At 45.2% G+C, this 15,693-nt stretch overlaps 1 protein-coding gene across 9 annotated transcripts in view; it reads right to left on the reverse strand.

The window, feature by feature from the left end:
* Window positions 1-2,022: 2,022 nt before the first annotated feature.
* The window catches only part of LOC139373008 (peripheral plasma membrane protein CASK), a 50,855-nt gene continuing 37,184 nt past the window's right edge, over window positions 2,023-15,693 (reverse strand). For 3 of the 9 annotated variants that reach the window (XM_071112965.1, XM_071112961.1, XM_071112962.1), the window contains 7 exons: window positions 14,984-15,180; window positions 13,080-13,195; window positions 12,029-12,109; window positions 8,325-8,405; window positions 5,254-5,456; window positions 4,194-4,277; window positions 3,041-3,796 (listed from right to left, as the gene is read on the reverse strand). In XM_071112965.1, coding sequence (XP_070969066.1) covers window positions 3,620-3,796; window positions 4,194-4,277; window positions 5,254-5,456; window positions 8,325-8,405; window positions 12,029-12,109; window positions 13,080-13,195; window positions 14,984-15,180 — 939 coding nt within the window. In that variant the 3' untranslated portion in view covers window positions 3,041-3,619. Of the gene's footprint in view, window positions 3,797-4,025; window positions 4,053-4,193; window positions 4,278-5,253; window positions 5,457-8,324; window positions 8,406-12,028; window positions 12,110-13,079; window positions 13,196-14,983; window positions 15,181-15,609; window positions 15,649-15,693 lie in introns of all 9 variants that reach the window. The other 6 variants (XM_071112956.1, XM_071112958.1, XM_071112957.1 and 3 more) reach the window with 6 other exon arrangements.

Consider the following 15,693-nt stretch of genomic DNA (forward strand, 5'->3'; position numbering starts at 1 on the left):
AACATCACTGAATTAGTTGTTCAAAACCCCCCAAATAACCAAAATGTCATTGATTGCTCAGCACCCACCCTTACTGGTGGCACAATGTTATCATAAGGGTAAAAATGATTTAAACTACCACATTATTTGATTTAGAATGGGAAGTTGATCCCAAATAGATTCTTCAGAATGCCATCATAATTCAAGATGACCAAACCACTAAGAACGATGACAAAGATAGTAATTAGTACATTTAGGACCCAGATTAAGCCCAGGCCACCTCTTGGACTAAGACATACTCAATGGAAAATCTCCATTAAAGTGTTTTTCAATCCAGGACTAGGTTTAGATATCTGTGTCTGGGAAACCAGCCCTTTCACTTTAAAATGCGGTGGAAAAGTATTTAGCAAACTATGGAAAATTTAAACGAGACTACTGTCCGGCAGCATATTTAAACGAGACTACTGTCCGGCAGCATATTTAAACGAGACTACTGTCCGGCAGCATATTTAAACGAGACTACTGTCCGGCAGCATATTTAAACGAGACTACTGTCCGACGGCATATTTAAACGAGACTACTGTCCGGCAGCATATTTAAACGAGACTACTGTCCGGCAGCATATTTAAACGAGACTACTGCCCGGCAGCATATTTAAACGAGACTACTGTCCGGCAGCATATTTAAACGAGACTACTGTCCGGCAGCATATTTAAACGAGACTACTGCCCGGCAGCATATTTAAACGAGACTACTGTCCGGCAGCATATTTAAACGAGACTACTGCCCGACGGCATAGTTGTACTAATGTTAGTGGAGATAGCATGCACACTGCACAGCCACAAGCACACTGTAGATTCACAGTCCAAGGCCATCATGTAAATGTTACTCATAGACGGAGCGCACCACAAACCCCACATGGATTAGTGTCCTCAATCCCTTTTTAATTTCTGCCTTGCGGGCTCAGTCTCCTTGAGATGGGAGCTCTGAATCAATAAATATAAACACGGTTTATTAGGGCTTCATGAATTACCATGAGTAAGCTCCTTTTTCATTGTGATTTGGTCAGTCCTATGAATGCCATCATCAAACGAGAGACTACAGAGGTTGTGTGTTTGGGTTAATGTAGTTACCTACATCACTTGTTTACAAGCAAATTGAAGGCCTTTTTGTATGGGATGTCAATGTGAATCTGCAGTATGTCCATGGACACAGATAGAAGAGTTAAAGTGGTTTCACCATCATGATCCATGTCATTATTTAGGGCCAGAACTGTACCCATTACATCATCTCTGAACTACACCATTTTCCAGCAGCTAGGCCTAGGGGGTTATCTGGACAGGGCCATGGACTTCCCTAGTATTTCAGAACCATGGACAAAGCATTACATTTTAACTTGGACTAGAGAAAGCCATCTTAAGTCCGCAAGCTATTTAAAGTATTTGAAGGGTTCGATCACAGCTCATTATTTGATAGGGTCAGAAGACAAAAAATTGGGTGACATATGTTTAGGTCTTGGCTCACAAATCCCGGGCTGTGATCGGGAGTCCCATCGGGCGGCACACAATTGGCCCAGCGTCGCCCGGGTTAGGGGAGGGTTTGGCCGAGCTAGGCCGTCATTGTAAATAAGAATTTGTTCTTAACTGACCTGCCTAGTTAAATAAAGGTAAAATAAATAAATAATCTGACAGTACAGATAGACTGCCATCTAGTGGACAATGTCTGACAGTACAGAAAGACTGCATTCTAGTGGACAATGTCTGACAGGACAGAGAGACTGACATCTTGTGGTCAATGGAAGCACTTGCATGACCATAATGTTCAGTATAAGCAGACTACTGCATTGCATCACACACACAACCACCCATCCACACCTATAGCCACAGTCCACACATAGGGCCAAACCCGTCCACGCGCACACGCACACACACACACACACACACACACACACACACACACACACACACACACACACACACACACACACACACACACACACACACACATAGTAGAGGTGTACACTAGAGACTTTAGGGACTTATATGAGACAGAACCCAAAGGCAGTTTACTTTGTCAACACTTAAAATGAAATATATTTTTTACAAAACAGAAGAAGAACAACATTTCATACCGAAGTGCTGCTTGTCGTTTGCAGAGGGAACTTTACACAGGACTTTAAATGGTAACACTTTACTCCAGGCAGAGAGACATAACCCCTACATAACACTGTCAGAAGCATGACAAAGCAGTTTCTTTTTTTATGCTACAACAGTTCAGACAGGCACTACGCCCTTTTTACGACAGTGCTCATAAGGCGCTATGTCATGTCACCGCAAGTAAAGTGTTATAAAGAGTTTGTCACAATGAGCTCTTTTAGTATTAATATTGTACACACACTGGCTCTTGGCATCACTCATATGACGTACGAACCACTGAAACATTTACACACCATAAAAATGCATCTCCTTCCATTGAACTTAAAACAGTAATACTCTTTTAAGACGACACAGTTCTGAAATGGCGGACCTATAGGATTGGACGTCCCACTCCGTATCCCCTCCCATTCCCACAACATATCAAACAGGGACAATTTACATACACGGCTCACTCTTATGGGCCTGCAGGACTGGGGGGTGTGCATAGGAGTCAGAGTCTTCTGCCCCAGACGCATGCAGGGTGACCGTGTTGGATTCTGTTGTTTTCTTCCCTCCTCCTGTCCGTCCATCCAGATAAGAGGGATGCCCTCTGGCTTGGACACCCGTGCTTTGGCGATGACCAAGCACACGCTCTGACCGAGGAGAATCATCGCTTTACAGAGAGAAAGAGAGAGAGAAAGAAACAGAGGGGGGAGAGCACCTGTTCTCGCCATTGTGCAAACTGAGATGTAAACAAACAGGGTATGTAGGGAATGAAGAGAGTTCAGGGGGGGTGCTCCAACGATTTGATTGACAGATACCGTGACCTATGAAATAAATAAAAGGAAAGAGATAGGGGGAGGGGTGTTCACTGTGCTTTTCTATCCGCCCAATAGGACGTGGTGCCCAATAGGACGTGGTGCGGCAGCGGCGACTGTGCGAGAGGGACCTCCGCTGTCTCTGAGGGGCGGAGCACGAAGAGTATGAGGCGGCCAATAGGAGTAAGGGGTCAGGGGGTCACACGGCAAGCTTCCGACTGACGACCATAGGAAATGCCTTATACAAGGTAAACAGCAACAAACACCCATCACCGTGTGTCACATCTGTCCTCCTCACTATCTCGCCTCAGACAGCTGTCGCTGTAACGATACAAAAAGAAATAAGGTAGAAAATGTCCCCCCCCCCTCCCTTTCATTCAACTCTAAGAACAGGACCATATTCATAATTTTTATATTATATATATATGTATGTATATGTATATATATACACACACACAACGATGTGCCTTTGAGGCAGTCAGTAAGGAGTGGAGAGGAAGACGACAGAAGTCACTGTTTTTCTTCAGGACTGACTGAGGTTTCAGAGGTCCTTTTTCATTCATTTTTTCCTTCATCCACACGGTTTCCACAGAGATGTTCCACAGAGATGCATTGTAAAAGAAAACCGGGGTTTGTTGGGGAATGGGGGACGACAGTCAGAGTTTGGTGTTGGTCTGGGTTCAGGGGTTAATAAACCCAGGACACAGGAACCCACTGAGCGGTGGTACACACCAGGTTCACAGCCTCCTCCAGCAGACGGATGGTGTCGTCAATCTCGTTGTTGATGACGGTCTGGTCGAAGTAATGGGCGTAGGTCTTCTGGAGGCCCTCGGACTCCTTCTGCAGCCGCTGGAGGGAGTCATCCTAAAGGGAGGAGGAGAGGGAAGAAAGAGTCAAAATAACAGGGGAAGAAAATACCCTCCTTCCAGGCATTGTGGGAAGGGTCGAGTCACACAATGGAAAAAAAGATGAAATGGGACTCTGGAAGGATCTTAGTATACTCAAAAACAAACCATTTACACACAAACACAATACACACACCTATAAAAGGAGTGTATATGAGCTAACCTACTTGTACATATCCAGTACTTACAGGCAGTTTCCTGCACCACTTGGGAAGCTTGGGTGCAAGGAGAAAGGCATGCCAAAGAAAAATCAACAGGAATGCAGACAGGACACAGGCAGTGGGATGGACTTTCACCACAGCAAAAACACAACCCAAAACATGACGGGCACAGTAGCAGTGTGTTTTGGCCCTAACCTCGTTCATTCCAGGGGTGATGGTGGGAGCTGCGATGAACACAACGTAAGGGGCAAACTCAGCCGTCCTCAACACCTTGAGTGCCTGAAGAGAAACAAGAGATGACTGACAGAAAACTGACTAGTGAGCTACATTTAAAAACTCTCCACAGTATTAATAAACAGGAAGTGTATATTCAACTGGCAGAAGAGATGAAGAGATGAAGGTTAGGTTTAAGAGAGAGGGTTAGGTTAGAGTTAATGTTTGAGTTAAGGTTAGGTATATTTAGGTTAGATCATTAGATCAGCGTTCCACCATCACTGATTTTCTGCCGGTGGAATATATACTGCTTAATAAATACTGGACACACACACACACACACACACACACACACACACACCTCAGACAGACAACCCCACCCGCCCCCCACCTCAGACAGACAACCCCACCCGCCCCCCACCTCAGACAGACAACCCCACACACCCCACCTCACAGACAGACCCCACCCACCCCCAGCTCAGACAGACAACCCCACACACAGACAACCCCACCCATCCCCACCTCACACACAGACAACCCCACCTCACACACAGACAACCCCGCCCGCCCACCCACCCACCCCCCACACAGACAACCCCGCCCACCCATCCCCACCTCACACAGACAACCCCGCCCACCCATCCCCACCCCACCCCACACACAGACAACCCCACCCACCCACCCCACACACAGACAACCCCGCCCGCCCATCCCCACCTCACACACAGACAACCCCGCCCACCCATCCCCACCTCACACACAGACAACCCCGCCCACCCATCCCCACCTCACACACAGACAACCCCGCCCACCCATCCCCACCTCACACACAGACAACCCCACCCACCCACCCACCCACCCCACACACAGACAACCCCGCCCGCCCGCCCATCCCCACCTCACACACAGACAACCCCACCCACCCACCTCCCACCCCACACACAGACAATCCCGCTCGCCCATCCCCACCTCACACACAGACAAACCCGCCCATTCCCACCTCACACACAGACAAACCCGCCCATCCCCACCTCACACCTACCTGTGGTTCCACGTCCAGTATGGAGATCATACCCTGCTGGTGAATCTGGCGGATTGTCTCTAGCCGCGTGCCATACATGGCGTCCTCGTGACTACCGTACTCCAGGTAGTCATTGTTACTGATGTCCTGCATCATCTGGTCATGTGTCACAAAGTAGTAGTTCTTCCCATTCTCCTCGTCCTTCTTTGGAGGTCTGGTTGTGTCTGTGGGGAGGGAGAGAGAGAGGGAAAGGGAGGGAGAGAGGGGGAATGGGAGAGAGAGAGGGGGAATGTGAGGGAGAGAGGGGGAAAGGGGGGAGCGAGAGAGGGAAAGGGGGGAGAGAATTAGGGAGGGGTAAAGTGATAGAACCTGAATGGAGGTTCCTACACTCAAGTCTTAGTACATATATGTCCATGTAGGGGTGGTAGTAGTGGTATTAGTGGTGGTGGTGGTAGTAGTGGCAGTGATGGTAGTAGTGGTGGTGGTAGTAGCGGTGGTGGTAGTAGCGGTGGTAGCAGTGGTAGTAGTGGTGGTTGTAGTGGCAGTAGTAGCGGTAGTAGTGGTGGTGGTAGTAGCAGTAGTAGCGGTAGCAGTGGTGGTGGTAGTAGCGGTGGTGGTAGTAGCGGTGGTAGCAGTGGTAGTAGTGGTGGTAGTGGCAGTAGTAGCGGTAGTAGTGGTGGTGGTAGTAGCAGTAGTAGCGGTAGCAGTGGTGGTAGTAGTAGTGGTGGTGGTAGTAGTGGTGGTAGCGGTAGTAGTAGCAGTAGTGGTGGTAGTAGCGGTGGTAGCAGTGGTAGTGGTGGTAGTAGTAGTAGCGGTGGTAGTAGTGGCAGTAGCGGTTGTAGTAGTGGCAGTAGTGGTAGTAGTGGCAGTAGTGGTAGTAGCGGTGGTAGTAGTGGTAGTAGCGGTGGTAGTAGTGGTGGTGGTAGTGGTAGTAGTGGTGGTGGTAGCGGTAGTAGTAGTAGCGGTGGTAGTAGTAGTAGTAGCAGCGGTAGTAGGGGTAGTAGTGGTGGTAGTGGTAGTAGTAGTGCTAGTTGCGGTAGCAGTGGTGGTTGTGGTGGTAGTAGCGGTGGCAGTAGTGGAGGTAGCGGTGGTAGTAGCGGTGGCAGTAGCGGTGGCAGTAGTAGTAGTGGTAGTAGTAGTAGCGGTGGTAGTGGTGGTAGTAGCGGTAGTAGTGATGGTAGTAGTGGTGGTGGTAGTGGTAGTAGCGGTGGTAGTAGCGGCAGAAGTGATGGTAGTAGTGGTAGTAGTGGCAGTAGCGGTGGTAGTAGTGGTAGTAGTGGTAGTAGTAGTGGTAGTAGCGGTAGTAGTAGCGGTGGTAGTGGTAGTAGTAGTGGTAGTAGCGGTAGTAGTAGCGGTGGTAGTGGTAGTAGTGGTGGTAGTGGCAGTATTAGTGGTAGTAGCAGTGATAGTAGCGGTGGTAGTAGTGGTGGTGGTAGTGGTAGTAGCGGTGGTAGTAGCGGCAGAAGTGATGGTAGTAGTGGTAGTAGTGGCAGTAGCGGTGGTAGTAGTGGTAGTAGTGGTAGTAGTAGTGGTAGTAGCGGTAGTAGTAGCGGTGGTAGTGGTAGTAGTAGTGGTAGTAGCGGTAGTAGTAGCGGTGGTAGTGGTAGTAGTGGTGGTAGTGGCAGTATTAGTGGTAGTAGCAGTGATAGTAGCGGTGGTAGTAGTGGTGGTGGTAGTGGTAGTAGTGGTGGTGGTAGTAGCGGTGGTGGTAGTGGTAGTAGCGGTGGTAACGGTAGTAGCGGTGGTAGTAGCGGTGGTAGTGGCGGTAGTAGTGGTGGTGGTAGTGGTAGCGGTGGTAGTGGTGGTAGTGGTAGTAGTGGTGGTAGTGGTAGTAGTAGCGGTGGTGGTAGTAGTAGTAGTAGTGGTGGTGGTAGTAACGGTAGAAGTAGTAGTGGTAGTAGCGGTGGTGGTAGTAGTAGTAGCGGTGGTAGTGGTGGTGGTAGCAGTAGTAGTGGTGGTAGTAGTAGTAGTAGTAGTAGCGGTTGTAGTAGTGGCAGTAGTGGTAGTAGTGGCAGTAGTGGTAGTAGCGGTGGTAGTAGTGGTAGTAGCGGTGGTAGTAGTGGTGGTGGTAGTGGTAGTAGTGGTGGTGGTAGCGGTAGTAGTAGTAGCGGTGGTAGTAGTAGTAGTAGCAGCGGTAGTAGGGGTAGTAGTGGTGGTAGTGGTAGTAGTAGTGCTAGTTGCGGTAGCAGTGGTGGTTGTGGTGGTAGTAGCGGTGGCAGTAGTGGAGGTAGCGGTGGTAGTAGCGGTGGTAGTAGCGGTGGCAGTAGAAGTAGTAGTGGTAGTAGCGGTGGTGGTAGTAGTAGTAGCGGTGGTAGTGGTGGTGGTAGCAGTAGTAGTGGTAGTGGTGGTAGTAGTAGTAGTAGCGGTGGTAGTAGTAGTAGTGGTGGTAGTGGCAGTAGTAGTGGTAGTAGTGGTGGTAGTGGTAGTAGTAGCGGTGGTGGTAGTAGTAGTAGTAGTAGTAGTGGTGGTAGTAGCGGTAGAAGTAGTAGTGGTAGTAGCGGTGGCAGTAGTGGAGGTAGCGGTGGTAGTAGTGGTAGTAGCGGTAGTAGCGGTGGCAGTAGTGGTAGTAGTAGCGGTGGCAGTAGTGGTGGCAGTAGCGGTGGCAGTAGTGGTGGTGGTAGTAGCGGTGGTAGTAGTAGCGGTGGTAGTAGTGGTGGTAGTGGCAGTAGTAGTGGTAGTAGCGGTGGTAGTGGCGGTAGTAGTGGTGGTGGTAGTAGTAGTGGTGGTAGTAGTGGTGGTAGTGGTAGTAGTGGTGGTAGTGGTAGTAGTAGCGGTGGTGGTAGTAGTAGTAGTAGTAGTAGTGGTGGTAGTAGCGGTAGAAGTAGTAGTGGTAGTAGCGGTGGCAGTAGTGGAGGTAGCGGTGGTAGTAGTGGTAGTAGCGGTAGTAGCGGTGGCAGTAGTGGTAGTAGTAGCGGTAGTAGCGGTGGCAGTAGCGGTGGCAGTAGTGGTGGTGGTAGTAGCGGTGGTAGTAGTAGCGGTGGTAGTGGTGGTGGTAGTGACAGTAGCAGTGGTAGTAGTAGTAGTAGTAGTAGTAGTGGTGGTAGTAACAGTTGTAGTGGTAGTAACAGTGGTAGTGGTAGTAGGTCTCTTACGAGGAATGGGGTAGGCAAATCGGTCTGGGTGCTTCGTGATGAGCGTGTTCTTGATGTGCCTCCTGCCAACTCCATGGGCCCCTGGGAAGAGAGACACACATAAGACAATGAGACAGAGACGTTGAATAATGTGTTGTCAACTGTTCCCCTTTAGTTAACACTAGAGGTCAAACGATTTATCGGAATGGCTGATTAATTAGGGACAATTTCAAGTTTTCATAACAATCGGAAATCGGTATTTTTGGACACCGATTTGGCCGATTATTATTATTATTACACCTTTATTTAACTAGGCAAGTCAGTTAATAAGAACACATTCTTATTTTCAATGACGGCCTAGGAACAGTGGGTTAACTGCCTTGTTCAGGGGCAGAACGACAGATTTTTACCTTGTCAACTCGGGTATTTGTTTTTGCAACGTTCAGGTTACTAGTCCAACGCTCTAACCACTTGCCTTACATTGCACTCCACGAGGAGCCTGTGTGGCAGGCTGACTACCTGTTACGCGAGGGCAGCAAGAAGCCAAGTTAAGTTGCTAGCTAGCATTAAACTTATAAAAAACAATCAATCTTCACATAATCACTAGTTAACTACACACGGTTGATGATATTACTAGTTTATCTAGCGTGTCCTGCATTGCATATAATCGATGCGGTGCCTGTTAATTTCTCATCGATTCACAGCCTACTTCGCCAAACGGGTGAGGATTTAGCACTGTCGTTGAACCAAACCTAACCATAAACATCAATGCCTTTCTTTAAAATCAATACAAACTGTGTGAAGTCCATTTATTTCTAACAAAGACCGTAATTAATTTACCAGAATTGTACATAATTATGACATAACATTGAAGGTTGTACAATGTAAGAGCAATATTTAGACTTAGGGATGCTACCCATTAGATAAAATACGGAACGGTTCCGTATTGTGGTAGTAGAATCAGAATTATTTAGGTAACATTGATAAATATGTTTTTATCAATTTTCATAAGTATGCTTATGAGGGAAAAAGTAACTTGGGCCCCAGAGAGGGGAGAGGTCAGGCTTGTCTTCATATGTAAAAGTATATTTTAAACCATGTGAAGGGATGATTGAGGGGGAACCAATTATCTCTTGGCTCCACAATGTCTGTGTGCCAGTCACTCCCTACTTTTCCCATTGGGGAGAGGAGGAAGGCAGTGTCTGGAACCATTGTATGTTCCCTCTGAGGTTGCCCTTATCTTGACCTAGAGGCTCACTCTTCTCTCCCTGAGCTTGTCCAGGAGGGATTGTATTTTTGATGGGAGTGTCTAGAATTGACAATTGATATATGCCATTGGATAAGGTAATGTTTTGGTTCTAAGTGGTACCAAGAACGAGATAAGAACTTCGGTTTAGGAGACCAAACTGAACGATAATTTATAGCCAATGCTGTCTGGCTATGTGTGTCTTGGCTATAAATGATACTAGGAACTGTTTTGTAAGCACTCTCAGAGAATTCATTTATGGACACTGAATTGATCTGAGAGTCACAGGGCTATGGTGAAGCTCATATAATTAAAGATGGACTTTATGATAACTCTGACTTGTGTGTGGTTTGCTCTCTCATGATTTGGTAATACAGGACATTTCCACGATAGTATTTCACTGAAAGAATAAACGTTTTGTTTTCGAAATGATCGTTTCTGGATTTGACCATATTAATGACCTAAGGCTCGTATTTCTGTGTGTTATTATGTTATAATTAAGTCTATGATTTGATATTTGATAGAGCTGTCTGACTGAGCGGTGGTAGGCAGCAGCAGGCTCATAAGCATTCATTCAAACAGCACTTTTGTGCGTTAGCCAGCAGCTCTTCACAATGCTTCAAGCATTGAGCTGTTTATGACTTCAAGCCTATCAACTCCTGAGATTAGGCTGGTGTAACCGATGTGAAATGGCTAGCTAGTTAGCGGGGTGCGCGCTAATAGCGTTTCAACCGCTGACGTCACTTGCTCTGAGACTTGGAGTGGTTGTTCCCCTTGCTCTGCAAGGGACGCGGATTTTGTGGAGCGATGGGTAAACGATGCTTCGAGGGTGGCTGTTGTCGATGTGTTCCTGGTTCGAGCCCAGGTAGAGTCGAGGAGAGGGACGGAAGCTATACTGTTACACTGGCAATACTAAAGTGCCTATAAGAATATCCAATAGTCAAAGGTATATGAAATACAAATGGTATAGAGGGAAATAGTCCTATAATTCCTATAATAACTACAACCTAAAACTTCTTACCTGGGAATCTTTAAGACTCATGTTAAAAGGAACCACCAGCTTTCATATGTTCTCATGTTCTGAGCAAGGAACTTAAACGTTAGCTTTTTAACATGGCACATATTGCACTTTTACTTTCTTTTCCAACACTTTGTTTTTACATTATTTAAACCAAATTGAACATGTTTAATTATTTATGAGGCTAAATTGATTTTATTGATGTATTATATTAAGTTAAAATAAGTGTTCATTCAGTATTGTTGTAATTGTCATTATTACAAATAAATACATTTTTTTTTAAATGGCCGATTAAATCAATATCGGCTTTTTTTGGTCCTCCAATAATCGGTATCGGCGTTGACAAATCATAATCGGTCGACCTCTAGTTAACCTCTTGGATCTCTAGGGGCGCTATTTCATTTTTGGATAAAAAACGTTCCCGTTTTAAGCGCAATATTTTGTCACGAAAAGATGCTCGACTATGCATATTATTGACCGTTTTGGAAAGAAAACACTCTGAAGTTTCAGAATCTGCAAAGATATTGTCTGTAAGTGCCCCAGAACTCATTCTACAGGCGAAACCAAGATGATACGTCAACCAGGAAATGAGCAGAATCTCTGAAGCTCTGTTTTCCATTGTCTCCTTATATGGCTGTGATTGCGCAAGGAATGAGCCTACACTTTCTGTCGTTTCCCCAAGGTGTTTGCAGCATTGTGACGTATTTGTAGGCATATCATTGGAAGATTGACCATAAGAGACTACATTTTCCAAGTGTCCGCCTGGTGTCCCTGCGTCGAAATTGGAGCGCAAAGCCAGGTGCAATTATTTTTCCATTTGAGAGCAAGGAGAAACCAGGCTTCCACGAAGGATATATCATCGAAGAGATATGTGGAAAAACACCTTGAGGATTGATTCTAAACCACGTTTGCCATGTTTCAGTCGATATTATGGAGTTAATTTGGAAAAAAGTTCGCGTTTTGAGGGCTGAATTTTTTTTTTTTTTTTTTTTTTTTTTGGTAGCCAAATGTGATGTACAAAACGGAGCTATTTCTAATACACAAAGAATCTTTTTGGAAAAACTGAGCATCTGCTATCTAACTGAGAGTCTCCTCATTGAAAACATCAGAAGTTCTTCAAAGGTAAGTTATTTTATTTGAAGGCTTTACTTGTTTTTGTGATAGTTGCCTGGTAAATGCTAACGCTAATGCTAACGCTAAATGCTACGCTAGCTAGCTACTGTTACACAAATTATTGTTTTCCTATGGTTGAAAAGCATATTTTGAAAATCTGAGATGACAGTGTTGTTAACAAAAGGCTAAGCTTGAGAGATAGCATATTTATTTCATTTAATTTGCGATTTTCATGAATAGTTAACGTTGCGTTATGGTAATGAGCTTAGGTCTATAAATAGAATCCCGGATCCGGGTTTGGTCGTCGCAACAGGTTAACACTACCTAAGAACCATCTGTCTAACGTACCCAACAAAACAAGCGTTTTCCTCTTGAATGCAGGCAGTTTGACCACCTCTTCATACGTGACCAGGTCTAGTTGGTCAAACACTGAAACAGAGAAGGTGAAAGGCATTAGAGAAGTTCACTGAGAGCCATAGGAATAATGGAACACAGACACAATGGAAGGGGGTCGTCTGTAGTGCACAGCACAGGAAGGTGAATCAAATGAATGGCTTAAATAAAGATTGGATCGCTGAAATAAGTTTTTGCCATCTAAAGGGCCTACGTGTGATTGGAATTATTTTACATCACAAGTTTAATACTTCAGGTCTGTGAGAGACGGACAAACCAGGACACATAACAGCGAGACAGAAGTTCAAACTGTGGACTGACGTCAAAAAAGGAAAATAGCGTGAATAAAGTTGAGGATAGAGGGAGAGAAACGGAAGAGGGCATCGTTGGGCATTATTCAGAGTTACTTACATGCAGCCAAGCCATTGGGTAAGAGACGCATGAAAGATGGACAGAACAGAGGGAAGGAGGGAGGGGAGGGTTAATAGAAGAAAAGGCAAATTAAAAACATTACAGTACATAGCTTGGACTCAGAGGCCAGGTTGTTAATGGCAGGAGCATTAGACATGTAACATTGAGTCAACATTGAGACAACGTTTAGAGAGGAGCTCTTTGAGGGAGGAAAGGGGCCTGTTCTGGGGGAAGAACATGCAGCATTAGTCAGATTCAGTTGGAAACCATTCCACAGACAGTACAGTAGTAAGCAGTAAGCTAAGCATTTAGCTCTACAGACCGGGAATGTCTTTATTATACAAAAAAAATACTCAATTCAGAACTGAGACTATATTTTGGCCAGTGAATAAAGCTGCAAGAGAATATCTGGGATATAACATCTGAATGCATCATACAATATAAAATACAACGGAAACATCTGGAACACTTGGAATATCTTATAGCCAACATGTCAAGCCAAACACTTTTACACACACGGTTCCACAGAATAGGTTTCTGATTGTATTATTAAAACATGCTGTGTGTGTGTGTGTGTGTGTGTGTGTGTGTGTACCTGCGTTGTGCTTGGCCAGGTACTTGTCTTTGTACTGTTTCTTCTTCTTGCCAAACCAGGTACAGCTGGCCTGCTGCTCCTGCTTAGTCTTCTCCATGGCTATACATGCCACACGCCTGGGGGGGGTAGTAAAATGTAAGGAAATAAAGATACTTCACTGATTACTCCTAGTTATTTTAATTCTGTGGTAACGGCCCTCAAAACCAAAGACCAGAGATTGAGTCAAATTTCTGCTTAACATTTGGGAAAAGCACTGCATATTTTTCTATGAGGATTTTTTGAAATTCTTGCATTGTAATTTCACTCCACTTCCTGAATTGGAAATGGAATTGGAACGGAAGCACCAACCCTACTGGGTTTTACAGTATGGGTTCCATGGGTTCTGTCTAGAGGTTGGCCGATTAATTAGGGCCGATTTTTCAAGTTTTCATAACAATCGGAAATCGGTATTTTGGGGCGCAGATTTGGCGTTTTTTTTATACCTTTATTTAACTAGGCAAGTCAGTTAAGAACACATTCTTATTTTTTAATGACGGCCTAGGAACTGTGGGTTAACTGCCTGTTCAGGGGCAGAACAACCTTGTCAGCTCGGGGGATTCAATCTTGCTACCTTACAGTTAACTAGTCCAACACAATAACGACCTGCCTCTCTCTCGTTGCACTCCACAAGGAGACTGACTGCCTGTTACGCGAATGCAGTAAGCCAAGGTAAGTTGCTAGCTAGCATTAAACTTATCTTATAAAAAACAATCAATCATAATCACTAGTTAACTACACATGCTTGATGATATTACTAGATATTATCTAGCGTGTCCTGCGTTGCATATATATATATTTTTAATCTTTATTTAACTAGGCAAGTCAGTTAAGAACAACTTCTTATTTTCAATGACGGAACAGGCAGTTAACAGTGGGTTAACTGCCTGTTCAGGGGCAGAACGACAGAACGACCTTGTCAGCTCGGGGGTTTGAACTTCGAACCTTCCGGTTACTAGTCCAACTCTCTAAGCACTAGTCTACCCTGCCGCCCCAGATAATCTGACTGAGCATACAAGTATCTAAGTATCTAACTGAGCGGTGGTAAGCAGAAGCAGGCGCGTAAACATTCATTCAAACAGCACTTTCTTTGCGTTTTGCCAGCAGCTCTTCGTTGTGCGTCAAGCATTGTGCTGTTTATGACTTCAAGCCTATCAACTCCCGAGATGAGGCTGGTGTAACCGAAGTGAAATGGCTAGCTAGTTAGCGCGCGCTAATATCGTTTCAAACGTCACTCGCTCTGAGCCTTCTAGTAGTTGTTCCCCTTGCTCTGCATGGGTAAAGCTGCTTCGATGGTGGCTGTTGTCGTTGTGTTGCTGGTTCGAGCCCAGGGAGGAGCGAGGAGAGGGACGGAAGCTATACTGTTACACTGGCAATACTAAAGTGCCCATAAGAACATCCAATAGTCAAAGGTTAATGAAATACAAATGGTATAGAGGGAAATAGTCCTATAATTCCTATAATAACTACAACCTAAAACGTCTTACCTGGGAATATTGAAGACTCATGTTAAAAGGAACCACCAGCTTTCATATGTTCTCATGTTCTGAGCAAGGAACTGAAACGTTAGCTTTCTTACATGGCACATATTGCACTTTTACTTTTTTCTCCAACACTTTGTTTTTGCATTATTTAAACCAAATTGAACATGTTTCATTATTTACTTGAGGCTAAATTTATTTTATTGATGTATTATATTAAGTTAAAATCAGTGTTAATTCAGTATTGTTGTAATTGCCATTATTACAATTTATTTATTTTTTTTTACAAATTGTCCGATTAATCGGTATTCGGCTTTTTTGGTCCTCCAATAAATCGGTATCGGCGTTGAAAAATCATAATCGGTCGACCTCTAGTTCTGTCCTCACCACTCCTGTAGTTCTGGTGACGGTATGAGCCCTGCGGTTCCGTTCTTAGTGTTCTCCAGCTTGCCCTGCCACCAGTTGTGGTCGTCCTTACTGATGATCTGGATGATGTCACCCACCCGGAAGCGGATCCCGGCCTCCTTACAGGGAATGAGGTCATCCTTGGCGGGGTCGTACTCAAACTGGGCACGCACGTAGATCTGAGGGAGGAAACCGAGGAATGTGATTGGTTAGGGCCGCTGATCTGGGAGGGAATAGGGGGACTGATTGATCAAGCTGGAGGTATGGAGGAAAGAGGTGATTTTGATTGATCAAGCTCCTAACGAGAGCTGTACGGGACACTGATTGGTCGAAATGGCCACAATTGACAAAGTAAACAAGAAGCAAAGAGGCGGAGGAGAGAAGAAGAGTCGGGCGAAAAAGAGAAAGCAAATATGGCAACATCAAAGAAAGCTTTACCATTTTAATCGTTCTGTTTGCCCCCGATTGGCTACATCTTATGCGCAAACGACCAACCATTTTAATGGAGGGGGATTATGGACGCCAGCTAATGTTGAATCTACAAGAGCTGCAATGAGGGACATACTGCATGGGATCTACTGCTACTTGGATCCACTGAGAGATCTTACCTTGATGGACATTTTGTCCTTGATGACAGGTCTGGAGATCTAGGGGGTTGAGAGCATCACACACACATCATGCAGTAGAAATCA

This window comes from Oncorhynchus clarkii, chromosome 18, assembly GCF_045791955.1.
Source record: "Oncorhynchus clarkii lewisi isolate Uvic-CL-2024 chromosome 18, UVic_Ocla_1.0, whole genome shotgun sequence".
Lineage (NCBI taxonomy): Eukaryota > Metazoa > Chordata > Actinopteri > Salmoniformes > Salmonidae > Oncorhynchus > Oncorhynchus clarkii.